Source organism: Pempheris klunzingeri, chromosome 11 (assembly GCF_042242105.1).
Source record: "Pempheris klunzingeri isolate RE-2024b chromosome 11, fPemKlu1.hap1, whole genome shotgun sequence".
Taxonomy (NCBI): Eukaryota; Metazoa; Chordata; class Actinopteri; order Acropomatiformes; family Pempheridae; genus Pempheris; species Pempheris klunzingeri.
Window position 1 is genome coordinate 12322043 of NC_092022.1, and position 19159 is coordinate 12341201.

At 40.7% G+C, this 19159-nt stretch overlaps 1 protein-coding gene across 1 annotated transcript; it reads left to right on the forward strand.

The window, feature by feature from the left end:
• The first annotated feature begins 525 nt into the window (after nt 1-525).
• On the forward strand, nt 526-19122 carry LOC139209484 (RNA-binding motif, single-stranded-interacting protein 2-like). Its single transcript, XM_070839206.1, has 14 exons — nt 526-611; nt 6950-7140; nt 10407-10465; nt 11412-11503; nt 13658-13815; nt 14101-14180; nt 14328-14437; nt 14555-14601; nt 14693-14786; nt 14975-15025; nt 15154-15264; nt 15723-15803; nt 15895-15985; nt 16156-19122. The coding sequence occupies exons 1-13, from the start codon at nt 540-542 to the stop codon at nt 15970-15972; spliced, it is 1224 nt and encodes a 407-aa protein (XP_070695307.1). The 5' UTR covers nt 526-539; the 3' UTR covers nt 15973-15985; nt 16156-19122.
• Nucleotides 19123-19159: the final 37 nt, after the last annotated feature.

Here is a 19159-nt window from a genome sequence, read left to right on the forward strand (position 1 = left end):
CTTTTAGTATTTCTTTTACCAAATCTTGAAGCCTACAGGGTTACTTTGATGACTTGGCCCCCGTGCAGTGGAATTTGCATTTCTGTCTTTTTTTGGTATCGTTTATATTTATATATATATATACTTTTTTTTAATTACATAGTACATAGAGGTTAAATGTTTATGCTAGAGTTAAATGTGTGTTTACTTTGTTTACTTGTTCAACTCTGTCGTCCTTGTCTACCTGGTTGTGTTAAGTCAAATTCCTTGTATGTGTTCACAAACTTAAAGCTGATTCTGATTCTAGCCAGATATTTTGGCATTTATCTCTTAAGTAAGAAAAAAAAAAAAAGGAGGCTTGTGGGGTCCCAGGTGTGAAGCCCCGACATACAGTGAGATATTCTACGTGAGCTCATAGCCAGTGTAAGTGTGTGTGGAGCACATCAGAGAGCAGGGAAGAGCGACTCCAATCACTACGGCTGTTCCTGGCTCTATTTCCCTGGCTGACGTCAGCTGACTGCCTTGGCTCTCCGCTCCTCCGGACACAGCGCCGAGTGAAAATGCTGCTCTCTGTGCCGCCAAGGACAGGAATCAACCCATACAACGGCTACACCGGCAAAAACAGCAAGAGGGTAAATAGCAGCACCGCAGCCTACTTTCTGTCCTCTCTTTGCAAACCGCTGAGTGATTTCTCGATGCGGTCTTGTTCGAGCTCTGTCTCCTCAGTTAAAAGCTGCTCGGCTGTTTAAGCTGCAGTGTCCTTGAAAGTGGATCACAGGCGACGTTTAAATTCTCTTTGCGCGCACTTGCAGCCTTTGCTGTCGGCTCTTTCGTGTTGTAGTTACGTTATGCAAACTAACACGCTCTCCGTTACATTGTTGCCTGTGGATTACTACTCCAGTTTGCTTTCATTTTTTTCCGACACGGTCTCTGGTCTCTTCCTACACCTAGCCTGCGCACAGAGTAGAGGCTTACAAATGTGCCGTAGATGCTCTTAAAGCTCTGAATAAGCTAAATAAGGCGGATTATATTCGACTTTTTTAATGAATTCGTGGGGGTTGATGCAACTGCGTCTTCGCTTAGGTAATGTTTTCATTGAATTAACCACAAGTTAGCAAAGTTTTTTTTTTTTTTCCTCCTCTTTTACGCGTACAGATATGCCCCACCCCTTCAGTCCTGCTGATGAAGACTGAGAGGGTTTTGCATGGCACTGTGAAAAAGATGAAAGTTGATTTAATGAATCTAATGCATATGTGACTGCGTGTGCAGATTAGTTAGTTAGTAGAAAAAGGACGACAGAGCTGAAACAATATACGAGGTCTAATATTGATTAGCTTGTGCTTTCTTATGAATAATTCATGAGGTGACATTGTTATCCATTTCCCACCACTTTTTCCTTGCAGACTGCATAGTCTGAATTGTCACGATTTACATTTCTGGGGTATATAGAAATTGCAGACTTCACTAATAGTCTGAACTGTTATAATGTTGGAGCATTTTGAGTGCTCATTCCTGTGGATGTAAACTATTAAATGTCATGCCAAGGAGTGTGTCTTTAAAATGCTGGTGTGGTATCTGGAGGATGTTGATGCCTGATTTTAAGCATTTCTAGAATGCACAACTGAACAAAGCTGAAATCAAATGTGTCCCTCCTTCCCTGTGTTATTCCCTTCCCTGCCTCTTGGCTGGCAGGAATTCAGATTACTCAGATTAATGACCTGGAATTCCTGGAATCCTGGATTCAGACAATGTGCTCATTTCAAAAGGGGCTCTGCAAACTCAAACCTTTTCCTTGAAAGAAGACATGCACACACTTTTTTTTTTTCTTCTTCACATTTCGCATTGTTAGAGCGCCAAAATCACACAGAGCGAAGACTTGTAAATCCAGCGCCAAGTGGTAACCCCTGGTCTGTGTCTTTTACTACGGGAAAAAGGGCGGAGAAAAGAAAGGATTAAGAGATTTCCCCCCCTTTCCTCTGCTTTCGATTAACTCCCCCGTCTTTTTTCTCTCTCCCCTGTGTGTTTCACATACCTTGATTTCTTGTCTGTCAGTGGTTCAGTTCACACGAAGAAGAAAGTCTGAACATTCCTCCTAACTGATGAGTCCCTTGACCTAAGAATTGACTTTCAACTCTCTTCAGGGTGCTTTGATACCTGTTGAAAACAGACTTTTTTAAGCGTCTGTTGGGAATTTTCTGGTGTTTTTTCTTTAATGAAACTGGATTGAGTCAGAAGAAGGAGATCAAGGAGAAATCTCTTTCTTTTTTAGCCACAGGACGGCAAGGACTTTCATCACTTTTCTGATTAAGTTCTTCCACCTTGCACCGTTTCTCGTTTCTCTTGTCTTTTTTGCCTGAAGCTGGAGAAATACAACATTAAAAGATTACATCTGTAACACTATGATCTTTTCCACTGTGCCTTTTAAAGTTTCTTTAGCCAAGCAGGTAGGACTCCAACTTTAAGATATTTCTCTCTGATTGAAGATGCAATGTGTGATGTATTCATAGACATATATTCGTTGCAGGGTATAAATAATAACTGTTTTGGCAATATAGAAATTATGATGTTGATAGTTTCCTTGTGCATTATTGACTGTATACCATTTACCATTACGTTGGTAATAATGAGTAAAATACATTTTATTCTAAGACTAATTCAAATAATGAATCTGTTTGACACTATAAAATCAATACTATTATTTTTTTTACTTGGACTTTTTAGGCACCTACATGCTTGTCTTTGTATAAAGACAATTAAATGAAGATTTTGAACGATTGTTCTTACGGCCTCAGTAGCAGTTTCACAAAAGGTTTATGTTGCCTGAGTAATGAAGCATTCAAGCATCAGATCATAAGACTCACGTCTTTGCTATTACTGTAGACTTAAAGGCATACATCCGGTCTCACTTGGCACTCATTGTTCTCTCTCGGATGAAAAAGTCCTTGAGACACCTGCGCTCCCAATAGGCATCACCTCTGCTCCCTGCAACTGTAATCACCTCATCAGTCTTCAGCTGCTGCCTGGAGGACACTTCCTTTCTCTGTACTATGCTGTAGGCCGCTTACTATAGTAGTGCTCCTTGCACATCTATAATAATATAACAAATAGCTAATCTTTTTGCACCTGTAACTGCAGACTCTGTGATAGTAATGGGGATGTGAGGACTACACATATTTCCAGCTTCTCTAAACACGGAGTAATGGCGGTAGTAGTTGTAGCAGTAGTGGTAGAGTGGCTTAAATCAACTGAAAATTAATTGCTCATGGGTTGAATAGGATTACTTTGTTATTATACTCTATAAAAATAAACAGCTCTTGTTTTTTATCCATTTTTTGTATGTCAATTGTAAATCTCTGTGTGTGTGTGTGTGTGTGTGTGTGTGTGTGTGTGTGTGTGTGTGTGTGTGTGTGTGTTGTATGTTCACCGAAGGATTTCCTGTATTTATCAGGGTTGATCTTGTCTTGTCAAGAAAGCCAGTTCTTGCGGAGCTGTGATGCCTCCAGGAATGTAGCTCAATTTAACGATGACAGCTTGAACTCTAATCTTAAACCCAAAACACGTCCCCCACAACCCCTGTCTTCTTCAGGAAGAGAAACTCAAACCTGTGTATTGAGGAGGAATGTAAAGAATGCCCAGAGATGACACTGTGGTGCATGTAAGGAAGTGTGTGAAAAGATATGTGGGCAGCTGTGGACTGAAGAGTAACAAGCAGGAAGGAAATCAATAACATGCCAAAAGGTCAGGCTCTGGGCATAGACTAACTAACTGCATTACTTTATTACCTTACATGGGTGGCAAAACACCTGGAGCTGGCACTGGGCACTGGGGCAGATGGGGAGTAGGTGTGGATCTGATTCTCTGCCATCCTTTTCTCAGAAGAAGCCTAGCACAGCGGTCTTAATGAGACACTACCTTCTGACTTCAGAGCACATGAGAGGGATTAGCACTTTCCACTAACAAGCTCAGATCCCAATTAGACAGGCCTCACTAGCTAGGCTCGGGACCGGACCCAGTCTCCCGTCAGATCCTATCTCCCCAAGCCTCTGCAGGTGCATCCCTCCTGATAGTCTGCGCAGGCCGCCTACTGTGAAGGCAAGGGAAAGCACAGGAAGAGGCTGTGATTGTGGAAAAACAAACGGCGTACTATTGATGCTAAAGAAGAGAGGGAGATTAGAGAGAAAGACCAAGATGAATGGGCCCTGTGAGTCACTGTGATTTTCCCAGCTTGACTGAAAAGACAGGGAGTAAGATCCGAAGGCGATTCCCTAAACAGTTTGGAAAACATATGGCAGCTGGGTAGCATGGATATAATACAGCTTGCAAAAGACTCACTCCTGTTTCTACTCTTGTCTGTAATGTCTGAAAGGTTGTTGCTATATTACACATGTATAAAATGTATAAGTATTAGATATGAGAGCACATTTTTAGCCATTTATCATGAATCTATCAGTTTTTTTTAGTCATCCTGCCTGTATACAGTTAGCTAGCTTGAAGTAGGCTATAGGTTTAAAGCAGCTTTATCCCATTTCCCTGCTAATTAACTTCACCGACTTAATAAATTGGTGCTGAACTTCTGATTTCACTGACGTGACTTGTGACCAATAAAAGCGCGTCCGGACGGAGCTCTATTAGTTGATTGGCTGTGGTTTGTTTGAGGCACACATGATTGGCTGATCTTTTAATCTTTGATGTAACCACATCCAGACAAGATCTGAATCTATGAATCACTGACTTTAGTTGTGTAACATTGCTGACGTTAGACTGCAAACATTGTGAGAATGACATGAACATTCATATCAAATCCTATTTCTCACTTTTCAACACACAGTTTGCGCTTTAAATCGTTGCTTTTGATCATTAAAATCCTAGTTTTCATTTTGTGAAATGTGATGTTCCCTCAGAGCTTGTTTTGTTTGTTTCTGGAATCTAAATTAAACGTGTACTAGCTGCTTAGAACAGATCCCCAGCAGAGAGGAATAGAGAGGTCATAATTAGCTTGATTCCAGCAGTCTTTTGACAACTCCCCCTCTGTTAATAAGCTGGTGCTCCAGTGCTGACCTTGTGGTGTCCAACAAGCCATCCCATTGTTCCCTGGGGCCAGGCCTGCTGACCCTAACTAATCAAACAGTTCCTCCTCCACCAGCAAAGGGAGAAAGGCAATATTAAGGCCAAAGTTAGCTGACTTACTTTCATACCAATTTGATTTAGTTTACTCTGCACAATTGCGTCCATAGTATTAACAATACGTCCCTCACATAAAATAAAAAGATTTATTATCACAGCCTTATATGTGGGTATGTTTAAACTGATGAACATATCATGCCACAACCAGTCAAATGCTTATTGCAAGCATGCATAGAGGTGTGCAAAGTCTCAGTATACTGCTCCTTTCATAGTGTACAGTTGCACACTGAATCGCCAGGTCATGTAATCAGTTAAGCATACGCGAAGTTTAGTACAAGCACGTAACCCAGAGCATATAATGTTTTCATTGTTGATATATACAGTCATGTGAGATTGCGACAAAATTATGTGACTATATGTTAGTATCCTAACTTATAGTTCAGTTTAAAAAAAAAAAAACATTTGCTGCCATCTAGCCATTGAGATAGTTTAGGTTTTGAGATTTCTGCCGCCACACTAAGAAAATAGTGGTGAGTGGAATTTGTTTTTGTTGCTCTAAGCACTGAAAAATTTGATTTGAAAAAGCCAATATAAAAGTTTCCTTCCAGAAACAATTTCCTGGTTAGTGTGGATAATCCACAGATCTCTCTGTGAACAGTTTTGATTGGAACTCACAATGAAAATTGTTTGCAAAAATCCTTCCAGCTTCAAGCCACCAGATAAAAGCCTCTCATGCAGCAGTTTGGAGCTCAAGGACTTTATTCCTATCAGATTTAATTTTATATCCTTTGTTTTTACATTTATAAATGCACTCGATTGCCATCATGATAAAGGCATTGCATAGTTCTCATGTAAGACATACATTTTCACAATTTACTTTTCCAATGCCAAAAGTGGCATTTCCCTGAGGTATATCTCCATGATTATCAGTATACATCAAATCAGATATACAGACACAGCAATCAAGCAATGGTTCTGTCTCAGGCTTCACTAATGCATGTAAAATACATTTACAAGTAGCATTTTACTAGATAGGGGATCACTGCAAAAGATAGGGTGAATTATTTTCCTAATGAATGAGTTCATAACATCTGTTCTTTCAAGATACTCAGTGTTGCAACATTGAAGACCAGATCATGCTTGATATTCCAGCCCTCCTCCATCTTTGTGAAAACTGATAGTGAGCATGGACTTGTTCAGCCACCATTCATTGACCAATCAACACCTGCCCAAGTAGGATGGGCTGGAGGGATTAAATCGCCACTGTCTGCTTGTAGAGTTTGATTGATTTTAACAATGCATGTTTAATGTATGTGTGTAACCCAGTAGTTGGTGATTTTGATGATTCCCACTACTGCTAAACCTGGGAACATTCAGAGCCTGTATTACATTATCTACACCTCACACCCACATAGAGATTTTAATATTTATATGTGCATGTTTTTGTACATTCTGCTAACAGTACATGTCCTCACATATTGTTCTTTCTCTTCTCCTCTCTCTTTGGACACATACATTGCCTAATGTTAAGGTTATTATTATTTAACTTATTTGTATTGGACACACTAAAAATGGTATATTCTCACCTGACCTCTCAAATCAGAAGAAGCAGCTTCATTGCCACTGACATCAACCAGCCACTGTTGCTCACATTCTGGCTTATTGTGTCTTTAATTGAGTTTCTCCTCGTAAGTCTGCAGTTTGAGCAGGCCACTAATTAGACTGTTAACAAGCTTTTCTTGCTTCGTGTCCATTTGGCTGCTATACATTTAACTTCATGTACCTAAATAAGGATCTGCATTGTGCACCATCCCAAATCTGACTCCGCCCTCTATTTGTTCTGCAGCAGACGTATGTGTCCCCCTCCAACCATCAGATGGCTCCTCCAAGCCCCAACAACAACAGCAACTCCACCACTACCTCCATCAGCAATGGCAGCAGCAGCAGTGGGGGAGAGCAGCTGAGTAAAACCAACCTGTACATCCGTGGCCTCCACCCTGGGACCACAGACCAGGATCTGGTCAAACTCTGTCAGCCGTAAGTCACCCAAAAACCAGTTGCTCTAACCTCTCCATGTACACCCAGTAAATCTCTCTGTGGCAGTCCACTGCTCGCGTGAAACAGATTAGAGTTGCAGAGTAGATTAAGAAAGAATAGAGTGATGGGTGCATTGATAGATAGCCGATGGTTTGCTGGCTGAATGCATCAAGGATTGCACGACTAAATACAGTATTTGCACCCCTCCCTTTCGCTTTACTCATGTATTTTGAAGCACACCTTAGCAGGTATTTCTGGACTGAAGAAGGCCATATTTTCTGCCAGATGTTTTTAAGGCCCATCATTTAGTGGCCTTATGGAAAAACAAACACTCATTTGGGCAGCAAACTAAGACCTCTCAGTTTGGCATAGCTAAGCACAGACTTTCCTACAACTAGGTACAGAATGTTTAGTCTCCCTCTCTCACGCTAATTCTTTCTGTGTGTCTCCTCTTGCTGCCTCTTTGACTTGTATGAGTTATTGCTCTCCCGTGCTTCAGTCTCATAGATTATCATCATACAGTATGATGACAATGAGACCATGCTCTCCTAATTCAAAGTCATACTCTGCACTATAAATACCTCACTATGTTGCTCATCAGTATAAGTCTTTGAAAACTCTGTTGTGGGCTGCATCAGACATCAAACAATAGCATCATTCAGTCCATCTGATATGTTTGTTAGGCCTTCAGTGGAACACATCAAAACAAGCCGGGCTGAGATGAATGATCTGGGTTCACTTAATTGAATTTGTGAGCCTGGTGATGAGGACCAGAAGAGCAGAGGAGAATGTGATAGAAAAGGAGGGAAAGGGGGCTAGAGAGATTGAATAAGGGAGAGCGGGAGGGAGAGGCCTGCTATTTTACAGCTGTCTGGAAGATATGGCTCACATGAGGCTGCCCAACCCTACAGGAAACGGCGAGCCCAGGGGAAAGGGAAAGACAAACAAGGGCAATGGCATGAAGGGGGGGTGAAGTGGGTGGATGGAGAGAATCAGAGGGGGAGGAGTGAATGGAGTTCAGGGTTTGTGTGTCAGGTGGTGTTCTGTGGGGGTAGTTCTCATATTTCTGCTTTTACAGAGCAGATAAAATCACTGCATGAAATTTGCCTTTTAGCGGAGCACATTAAGGCTAATGTAATTCTCAGTTAAACCAGACTGAGACAGCATACTGAATCCAATAATAGTTACTGGGGAAAACGCTTGTAGATGAGGATGTAAAACAGTAGGAAGACAAGTCACGGAGGGAATTTGTCTTACTTAACTCAAGTTTGAACAGTAAATGTATGCATAGTATAAGGCACAACACTTCCAAAGCTCCCCTCCCCCACCCGAGAGTTGTTGCTCGCTCTGAGATGGACTGTGTTGGAAGTGAGGGAATAGAGGAGGGAATGGGGGTTGGTTCTCCATCTCTGGCCCCTGCAGTTGTCTCTCTGGGTGCCTCACTGCCGCTCCGGTTCTTGCCCTGGTCCGTCTCTGGTGGTTGACCATGGATGGACATTGGGCTGGATTATGCTGTGCTCTCTCACACATGGCTGAGTCTCTAGCTCCTCTTTTCGCTCTGCATCATGCAGTCCAAGACTTCTGAGCGCAATTAAGTAAACGGGTATCTCAACTGTGTAAGCAGCAGTAGAGTTCGGCAAGCTCACAGCTTAAATGTTACTCATAATGTGGTGGGATTGCTTTGGACCCACAGTAATGATGCATATGAAAATAGGAAAACAATGTTGGAATATCCATCCAGTCCAGTTGGTGTCATGTTATGGCACAGAATCAGAAATGCACCATGAAATAGTAATGTTATATAGGAAGCCAAATGCATAATACAACAGGCATTCGGTTAACCAACACTGGATGGATTCATTTTGCAGGAGAAGGTAATTAACTACATGTTTGTTTTAGTTATTTGTCTGTCTGCTGTACCTTTGCCTTGTCAGGTAAAAAACATTATTTAAGAAATCTTTAATTTAAGAAAGTGTTTTTATGTAATGTATGAACACAAATGTGACCTAAGAATGAATTTGAACAGGAAATCAGACACAATTAAAACCCATTCAGTACAAAATATATTTGAAGTTCTTTCTCAAAGCCCTCAGCTTTGATTAATGACATAATCAAGAGGGAGTTCCATAATGTCAATTTAAATTGACGGTAAAAACAGCATTTTTGGATAAAACCAAGGATGGCTTGGTCTTCAAGTAAAGTTTGAACATACTGTGTATTTAGTGATTTAATATTTCTATTCTTAACAAGCACTACTAAAATCTACCAGTGCCTAAATCAATTATTTAAAACAGTTGTATATTCTCGTAAAAACGCAATCACCTTGACGTATGACCTTAAGCCACCTTGGTTAAGGTTTACATTTATCTTTTTTCACTAAAGGGAAAGTAATCCTAAATTAACTCGAGAAACAATTTCATTTCAAATTTTGCAGTAATCCAACAGATTAACTGTCAGATTACAGTTTTAGCAGGTCATGGCTTAATCCTTATTAATAGAGTGTATTATTTAAAGTGACTCTTTGAGCCGAGATGAAATATGGCATTGGTGCAGGGTCACTGGATGAGAGCTGGACTGCATTGTGATGGGCACTAAGACCCAGTGGAGGGACGAGCGCTGCCCAGAGGGAAACTGGTTAGTAGAATGAGAGTATGGCTGGGAGCCAGCATTGGACAGGACAGCCAAGGAGAGGCATATCAGATTACACTGCATGCACATGCCTGGAGAGATGGGAACCGATAGACACTCTGCCGCACAGAAGCATTTGCCCAAGCCAGGCACTATCCTATGCATCTGCAGTGTCTATAGCTGGCCAGCTGGATAGATAAAGCAGGGTTTTTACATTGGTAACACATTGTGAAGTAATCTGAAAATACAGCATCTATGTTTACCATATTCTAACTTCATCTTGGATTCCCCTTGGAGTTATGATCCTTATTGACATCTATGTGTGATGAATAAAATGTGGAAAATCTTTCTAGCATGCTAAAAACCCATTATTCTCATTTCATTATTGCCCCACCCTGCTTTAAAGGTTTTCTCTATGCACATAATTTATTATCAGATGGTATAATTGTATTCTAGGAACCTGTAATGTGAATTATAATTCAGCCATCATGTGCAATCTCACAGGGTGTGTTAAGTTTAGATGGGGAAACTACATTGCCTCAGCATTGTTGCAGTGCTAATACTGACTGTAAACAAGTAATTGTTATCAGTTCACAATTCAAGGACGATTCTTGAGTGTAAACCTCGCTGTTTTTCAGGTATGGGAAAATCGTATCCACCAAGGCCATCCTGGACAAGACCACCAACAAGTGCAAAGGTGAGGTGTAAAGGCATCAGCTGGTTGAAAGTAAATGCTGAGGGGAGGTTGAAAGATCAGTCCATACGGAGGTGGCAAAGCGAGCTCAAAACTATGTCAGTGTTTAATCTTCATGTTGAATTTTAACAGAAGCTTAAATGGGGAAAGTTTCCTATTGTATCAAAGGCTTAGTTAGGAATTAGAGGGTCTGATGACAACTTTCTGGAACACAAATATCACATTTAGTAGGTTTTAAAGAAAGCCAGGATTTACATTTTTACCATTTTTGCTCAAAAAATTACTTAAACATTCAGCGTTCAAACGTTCGATTACCAAAGTAATTTTATAATAATTTTTTTGTTCATTATTTCTGTCTACTAATTGATTAATCAACCAATCGTTGCAGTTCTAATTATGAAATTGAAATTCATAATATTTTCACATTACTGTAAATTTATTTGAACCACCCTCATATAATAGACCATTATGCTCTGTTTCTGATTTCACCTCTCCAGTTCACAGCTGTTAATGGCCTCACTAGATAATGTATTCACTAACACCTTAATGCCACAAGCACGACACTACATAGTTTCTCATGTCTGCTGTAGTTTGAATGTAAAGAGATTTACAAGGTTACAGCCCATTTCTGATTCGTTCTTCTCAATAAAGCCATTTGCTTTCAGTTGCTAAGTGTTAACTGTGTGTTAAGCTTAACACTGTATCTACGTAACCGGTATGTGCTGTGTGAAATAATATGGAACGACTAGTATATTATGTATATTATTATATCTGTCCTCCATGGAGAGGTCACAGTCCAAACATAGCTGGCTGTCTCTTCAGATTCAAACACTACTACCATGAGTACTTCATGAGTTCAAATTACATGCCTGCATCCATAGAGTCCTGCAGTACTTCTATCTCATTGTCATAACTTGCATGTCTCGCCGTATGTCTCGGTTCCCCGCAGGCTATGGCTTTGTTGACTTTGACAGTCCAGCCTCAGCTCAGAAGGCAGTGACTGCGCTGAAGGCGGGTGGAGTGCAGGCTCAGATGGCCAAGGTAAGAACTCCACTTGAGATGCCAATATTTGTGGGGGTTATTTTGTGCAACATGGTGTCAGCTTAACTAAAATCGTTGGTCTGACATCAATTCTCAGCAGATGAAATAAAAAACCTTTTAGACATTTTGAAACTGACTCAGCAAAAATTTAAAGGATTAATTATTAATTACAAATTAAATGGTTAATTATTAACCTCGCAGCAGAAAGATTGTTTCTTGACCTCATTAATTTCTCTTTTAAAGCAGTTTCAAGTCCTTTCTCCAGCTTGCTTTCTCCCCATGTTTTTTTTTCTGTACATGGGCAGTGGTTCAGGAATATAAGCCAATTACGTTTGTGCGTGCCTGCCTGCCTGCATGTGTGTTTTCTGGGCGGTGCACTGCGTGTGCATATGGGTGTATGCTTAAATAAGTGTTAATGCACTGTGGAATACATGTGTACACAAACAAGAGTGCACAGATGCACACAGGTACGTGTGTACATGTGCATGATGTGCATGTGTCTACTTCGTAGTGGTGACGGTGTTGAGGGAGCGTGTCCCAGGGCCTGCTCTCTGTGCTCCCTGTACAAAGGACCTGTCTGTTCTCCCTGGTGGCATCTGACTCAGTGTCTGAGCAGCTCCGCAGTCAGCAGGGCCCTATGCCCAGCCACCCGCCCTGTCAGCACACACACACACACACACACAGAGCACACTTGACAATCACACATGCACCTCAACCGGATTATGACACACACTCACAAGCGCGCGCACACACACGCACACCACCAACACCCAGGGAAAGCTGATCTCTTGTTAAGCTGGATCACTGACATTCATACGGCTCCTTGCTCACAAAATAACTTGATTCCACTCACCCCTTCACTCCGGGTTTACAACAAGGCTTATGTTTGCGTCAGATTTCTCTCTGACTCAGTCTGACTCATTCGCGGTTGAAACCCACAGCGGGTCTTCTCTGCTCGCGTTCACGGGTCCGAGCTTCAGCGCTTGCTGGCACTGCTGTGGTGGAGGACGAGGAGGAGGGAGGTGAAGGAGAAATCACCTTCACCGCAGGTCGCAGCGATTACGCATGCATTATTCATAGGATGAAAATTAATTCACACTGCATTTACAGGTTTTTAATCACATCTGCACTCTGAGATAATGAATATGCATAATGGTTAGAGGGTGATACAGATTGGTTATCTTACAAGATACTGTTGGTCGAAATTAAATTTATTTGAGCAGGAGGCAAAGTAAAGAAAAGAAGAACCAAAAACAAACTAGTTCAAAAGCCTAAAATGAAAGTGTGGCACTTTCTTTCATAATGTCTTTTACTAATTTTAAATTTAGATTTGGAAAAGCTGCATAATTGGTCTGATTTATGCAAGCCAACAGAGCTGGCCTCTGTGCCTGCATTCAAGGTCGGGATTACCACATGAATATAACTGCTTGTATGCAAGCGCCATATTATTACCATGACCTAGGTAACAGAAAGATAATGTTTGCCTTGTGTGGAGATGATAGGACAATGCTTCAGATGTTCTTCAGATCATTTCCAAAGGTCTTTATCCAGAATATCTCCGCTGTGATTCTCCTCAGAGGGAGAGCACATAATCATTTTCGATCGTCCACGGATGGAGAGCCATTTGAAATGTAATTATGCTTTGATATCACATTACCTGGATCCTGCATTTTCATCCTCTTAAGAGGCTAGTCTCACACAATGGCCCTGTCTTCTACGCTTTTGGTAATAACATATGGGTGACGGAGTATGAGAGAGGAGTGTGTAGAAGAAAAGGAGTGAGCTGGATGAACTGAAGTAGAAGAGACAGAAATAAAGGGAGTCAAAATGAGAGAGAAGTTCAGCTGAAGTCCAGCCAGAATACTATCTCCATCATCTCTGAATATCTGTTTTCTCCTTAGATCCATTCAGCTCAATTTCTCATACGAGGCCAAAATGAAATCTGCCTTCAACTTCAAACCCTCTACCCTTTCTCTCAGACTGTTATTTTAACTGTCTAATGTCCTACACCTGCCACCCCTCCAAATATCAGACATCACACACACTTCCTGTTAAAAGGTTACAAAAATCCATCCTCGTACTATTATACAGAAGAGCTCTGTCTGCTCCACATCCTCATTCATTAATCCTCTCTTGGCTTCTCTCTCCATTCAGCAACAGGAGCAGGACCCCACCAACTTATACATCTCCAACCTGCCTCTGTCCATGGACGAGCAGGAGCTGGAGAACATGCTGAAGCCCTTCAGCCAGGCCATTTCCACTCGCATCCTCCGCGACGCCAACGGAACCAGCCGGGGAGTTGGCTTTGCCAGGTATAGGCTTCGGTTATTTAGCCACACGTCATAGGACGGCTGGTTCATTATTGATTAATGATGGTGCAGCTACAAGTGCTTCGAAGAAAATATCTAGTTGTACAAAGAAAAATGCAAAAATTTGAGTTGTCAGTACTTCAGTTTCAGATCAGGTTAATATTTTCAGTATTAATCATGGTGAGTGAGCCCTCTGGTGGCCAGTACAGGTAGAGACTCTCCAACTGGAAATACTGAAGAAAACAGCGATTATTTTCAATAAATATATACGATCACCTTTTCCTATAGGATGGAGTCAACAGAGAAATGTGAAGCCATCATCCAACATTTCAATGGAAAATATATCAAGACTCCACCAGGAGTTCCAGGTAATGTTTCTATTTTGTTTCACTTCATGTCTTTGAGATGACATCTTGTTTGAATCTAGCATCTTTAAAAAAAAAAAAATAGCATCTAAAGAGCTTCACGTTTATGATACTGACAATGTATTTTCATGTTACTATAATATTTTCCAGTGCCGCCAGAGCCGTTGTTGTGCAAATTTGCTGATGGAGGCCAGAAGAAGCGTCAGAGCCAAGGAAAATATCTACAGAACGGCCGACCCTGGACAAGAGACGGGGAGACTGTAGGTTTAGTTTTTTGCCTTCATGACCTGATGACTTTTATGAAAACGCTTTATTATGCAACATTGTGTTATGGTACATTGATCGGCCTCATAATGACCTCTGTCTTTTTTCTGCAGGGAGGAATGACCCTTACCTATGACCCCACCACCGCCTTACAGAACGGGTCAGCACTGCTAATCTGACAAATCCCTTGTATAGCCAGAGGGGCTGCAATCATGTTGTGGTGACTAATAACTCTGTGTCTCTTTTTGTAGGTTCTACTCCTCTCCCTACAGCATTGCCCCCAACCGGATGATCGGACCGAGCTCCCTCTCCCCTTACATGCATTCACCTGTGTCCACTTACCAGGTAGTTTAGGAAGCTCAAAGCTAGAAATCCCAGTATTGTGAAACAATAGTCATTTAAAAATTTAATTTAAAATACAACACAGCTAAATTTATGGGGTTTCACTTGTGTATACTTTAATTTGATTAAACCTTTTTGTTAATATTATTTATTCTTATCCTGGTACACCTGTGTTTTTCTTTTTCCTGCAGGTACACAACCCATCCTGGATACACCATCAGTCATACATTATGCCGCCCACAGTGAGTATCCTGAATCTTAAAGCTGTTGGCCTTCCTTGTTGTTTTTGTAGCAGGAGATGCCTTAAATATCAATCTCTAGTGTCTTTGTCCTCATGTCAAGCGTTAACACTGCTATATGTTTTTCACAGGGAGCAGTCCTGACACCAGGAATGGACCACACCATGTCCATCCAGCCCACCTCGATGATGGGGCCCTTGACACAGCAGCTCAGCCACCTCTCCATGGGCAGCAGTGGCACAGTCAGTAATTAACTGCTATAGCTGCACGAGGCAGTTTGATACACTGGTGGCTCAAAATGGCAGCTGGAAAATACTTGAAATGTGAGGTGATGTCAGCAAACCTCACCAAAGCGCATTCATATACACCAAGCTGGCCAGTCTGTGATCGTGTTATCCAAGAATATACCAAAGGAATGACACAGGCAGTGATCTCAACTTTTCGTTCCCTGCTTTCAAGGATCTGCCAGGATCTGATCCTTAAGGTGGCGATCACTAGGCTTGTGTTTGGGCAACTTGCGTAAATCAGATTAAGATTTAAGGAATGTTCCTCTCAAGTTGCCGATTCATTTTGTAATTTAGGCTAATAAAGGCAGGTGTAATGTGACGTGCAAAGCCTGAACACTGCAGCTGTATTTAACAATGTTATTGCCAATGTAGCCGTCATGTCTAACGGACTTCTAATCTCCATTCTCCCGCAGTATATGCCTGCAAACACATCTATGCAGGGGACCTACATCCCCCAGTACACCCAAGTGCCTGCCACCAACATCTCAGTTGAGGTAATAACGGCCTCTGTTGTCTCCCACTAGAACAATTTAACACTAACATGTTATGTGAAATGAAATATAATATCCGCCGCCTCCCTCTCAGGAAAGTGCCGTCCAACAGCCCGTTGCCATAGAGACGCCCACAGAACACACAACCTACTCCTACCAGCATAACAAGTGAAGAGGTGGCAGAGGTGGGTTTTGATCATTGCTGGTGTCTGCGTGTGCTTGTTTTGTGTATCTGCACGTACCTACATCATAATCCAAAAACACTGTTTTGCCTTACTGTGATGTTGCTGCAAAAAAAGAGGCAGTGCAGCAGTAGCTCTTGTTTCTAATTGGCCGGTCTTGTCGCCTGTGTCAGATCCTCCCCCGGAGCCGGAGTGACTCTCAAGGGCCCCAAGTGCTGAAACTCGGCACAGAGACTCTGCACGAAAGGCACCAGACACTCGGGAGGAACATGGACTGTTACACAGAAAGGACAAAAAACAATATTTTCTACAAACTCATATTTTAAAACAAACTCTTTCACTCCAAGCAAGCAAGGCTGGAGGATGGCAGGCAATGGGAAATGGAAGAACAGAACAAGGAGCATCTATTTTGATAACAGTGAAGAAAAAAAGGTCACGCACAGACACACACACACACATACACTCACTACATATGTTAAGAGGTTTTTCTGAACGCTATTGATATTATTTTCTAATACTACTACGGAGAGCTAGAATGAAACCAGGAAAAGAACATTTCACCACCATATTTTATTTTGAGTCATGTTTTGTTTTGTCCTTTTGTAAAATAATCTGATTTTACTTTACTTTTTTTGTCTGATACTTTCAGACTTTCAACCTGCCTTTTTGTACATAACTCTCTGTTTTGGTGTGTTTCTAGTTTCATGTGTCATAGTTTGACTGATTGGTGCAAATATTTGAATACAGAAGGCTCAAAAAACACAAACTGACAAAATGACTCATACTTTAGACAGATTTGGTGCTGAATTAGATTAGCTCCTCTCGGAGTGGCAGCAAGTTTATCAGGTATGAAACCTTACCTGAAGTAGTATCGCGTCGTTGTGGCACTTTGTTCTCAAATAATTTATAGTTCCAGCAATCCTAACGAAGCTTTAGACAATCAGAAGATTACAAAGAAGAGAAAATTTAGAGATGATGGTCACTAATGGCAGATTTCAAAGAGAAGACTTCTTTAAAAGAGCTAAATAGATTTAAAGCATTCCAGAGATTATTATCAGAAAGTTCACTTTGAGCTGCTCCACTTGATGAAATCCAAAGTTGCTTAACAGGGATCACATCTCACAGAGCTGCCTGTAAATAAGAGATTTAAAATTTATTTAGGCTTTCTTTTGATTTCCTTTTGTCAGTGTAGTAGTGATTGAGCTATTCTAATAACAACATTATGCCAAAATCTCTGAAAATAGCAATTTATCTATTGCTATTTTCTGTTTTTTTTTTTTCTTCCCCTTGAGTCCCTTTTATAAAAGGGGAAGCTGAATCTCCACTAAATCCCCAAAGTGTATTTCCTGAAGCAAGAATTAGATGTTGTTATTAGAGTATGAAGTTCTTATTACATAGGCATGGAGATCAGCTGGCAAAGTGTGGCTCTGTCCTGTTATTTCTCCCGAAAACTCTATAAAGGTGGATTATTAAGGCCAGTATACAGATGCTATATTACTGGCCGTTGCTGTGTGTTTGCATCTACTTCTGCATTTCTGGTTTCCATCCTCATATTTTTTTTTTTTTACATTTCTTATTTAAAGGTTTTCTTAAATTTTTTTAATTTCAGTTTTAATACTTTTAAGATTTATCCTATTTTTCAAAGAAGCTTTGATTTTATTTTTGATAGTGTGTTGTGTGCTTCACATAGTGAGAAATAGATGTTTTCAACTTTTCTTTTCTTCTTTTTTAAATAATGATTTGGTTGTTTGTTTGTATACTTTTCTTGTTCTGGTTTCAGTGTTGATGTCAAAGAGGCTTTAATGTTTTTTAAAGACATTTCACTTCTGTCTGTGTCACAAATGTTGGCACTTTGTGAACATGACTCCTGATCATGGATGAATTATGTGTGTTAGGTTCAGATGTTACAGAGTTGTGCCCCGAAGCAGTTGGGAACAATGTAAGAGAAATATATGTTCAAAACCTTGACTTACCTCATCCTGCCAGGGCAATGTAGATTCAGTTTGTGTACAAGGTTCACAGGCAATAAACAAACTACAGTAGGTCTCATGGCTGTTCACAGCTGGTACTGTGTCCACATCCTTTAACTCTTCCGTCCAATGTTTGGAAATCACACGCCCAAGGTCTGATGATCTATGCAATTAATTTATTGTCCTTAGAAATGCAATACTACAGATATCTGAGGGACACCTCACATTATGACTTGGATCACCTCACAGTATGACTTCACGTTCAGGCTCTTTCATTATACATAAGATTTGTTTGTTTTCTGAATGACATGTTCATCTTTGGTTCATTAATTGTAAAATTGCTGCATTAAAAGGGAACTATTTCATACCAAAATGTGGTTGTTAATATGACTGTAGGAAATGTAGGAAATATTAAAAAAACAAACTATGGCAGTGTGCTTTTTGTGAACGAAGGCAAGTTGCCCACTTGTCCACCCAACTTTTACTTTCCATGGACACTATGGGGGTGAGTTAGACAAAATTTACCATTCCATCCAGCTGTAATTCTTGCATTAGGTTTTGTGTGTCCCTTCTTGTCCTGTTTGTTAACTCGCTCTCGTGCTGAATAACTGACATTGTTTTCCTCTTTTAAACCATGAAACGGTTCCATTTCCAGGAGAATTGAACTTCACAGAAATGCCTTAGATTTCACTGGAAGGGATAGTGAAGTGCTACTCAGATTTGGTTGGCTTGACCTCTGACTGGAATTGTTTTTTCCTCATGCACTAATGTTGAAAAGATTTTTGTTATATCAAACTACTCTGAACATAGATCTATGAAGCAAAGAAATATTTACAACTTTTAATTACCATTTTGTGTTCCATTATTTTTTATCCAAAAAAAAGAAACTTAATGGTGGCTTACTGAGTCTGAAGAACCATTGCTGCTAATTTTGAATTCCTGCGTATTTAGAAATCTTTTAGCTGAAGGTCATTCAATATATCAAGTCACATCTGGGGTCAGTCTGTTAACTTATGTTCAGCAATGTCCGTGCAGTCTTCTTGTTTTGTGCATCAAACAACCTCTCCTCGGTAAATGTTTGTCCGTGTCATGATGCAGGTCTTTGTCTTCTTGAGAGAAAAAAAACCTTACGGCTATTAAACTTTTAACTTGGTTTGATTTTGGATTTGTCATTTTTGTTAATAAAAATTTTTCACTGTGGTTTGTG

Bases quoted from the DNA above. Each gene is read 5' to 3' on its own strand.
- LOC139209484 (XM_070839206.1), top strand. From the start codon at position 540: ATGCTGCTCTCTGTGCCGCCAAGGACAGGAATCAACCCATACAACGGC. The intron at 612-6,949 runs GTAAATAGCAGC...TTTGTTCTGCAG, and splicing joins CCGGCAAAAACAGCAAGAGG to CAGACGTATGTGTCCCCCTC. The intron at 14,181-14,327 runs GTAATGTTTCTA...AATATTTTCCAG, and splicing joins GACTCCACCAGGAGTTCCAG to TGCCGCCAGAGCCGTTGTTG.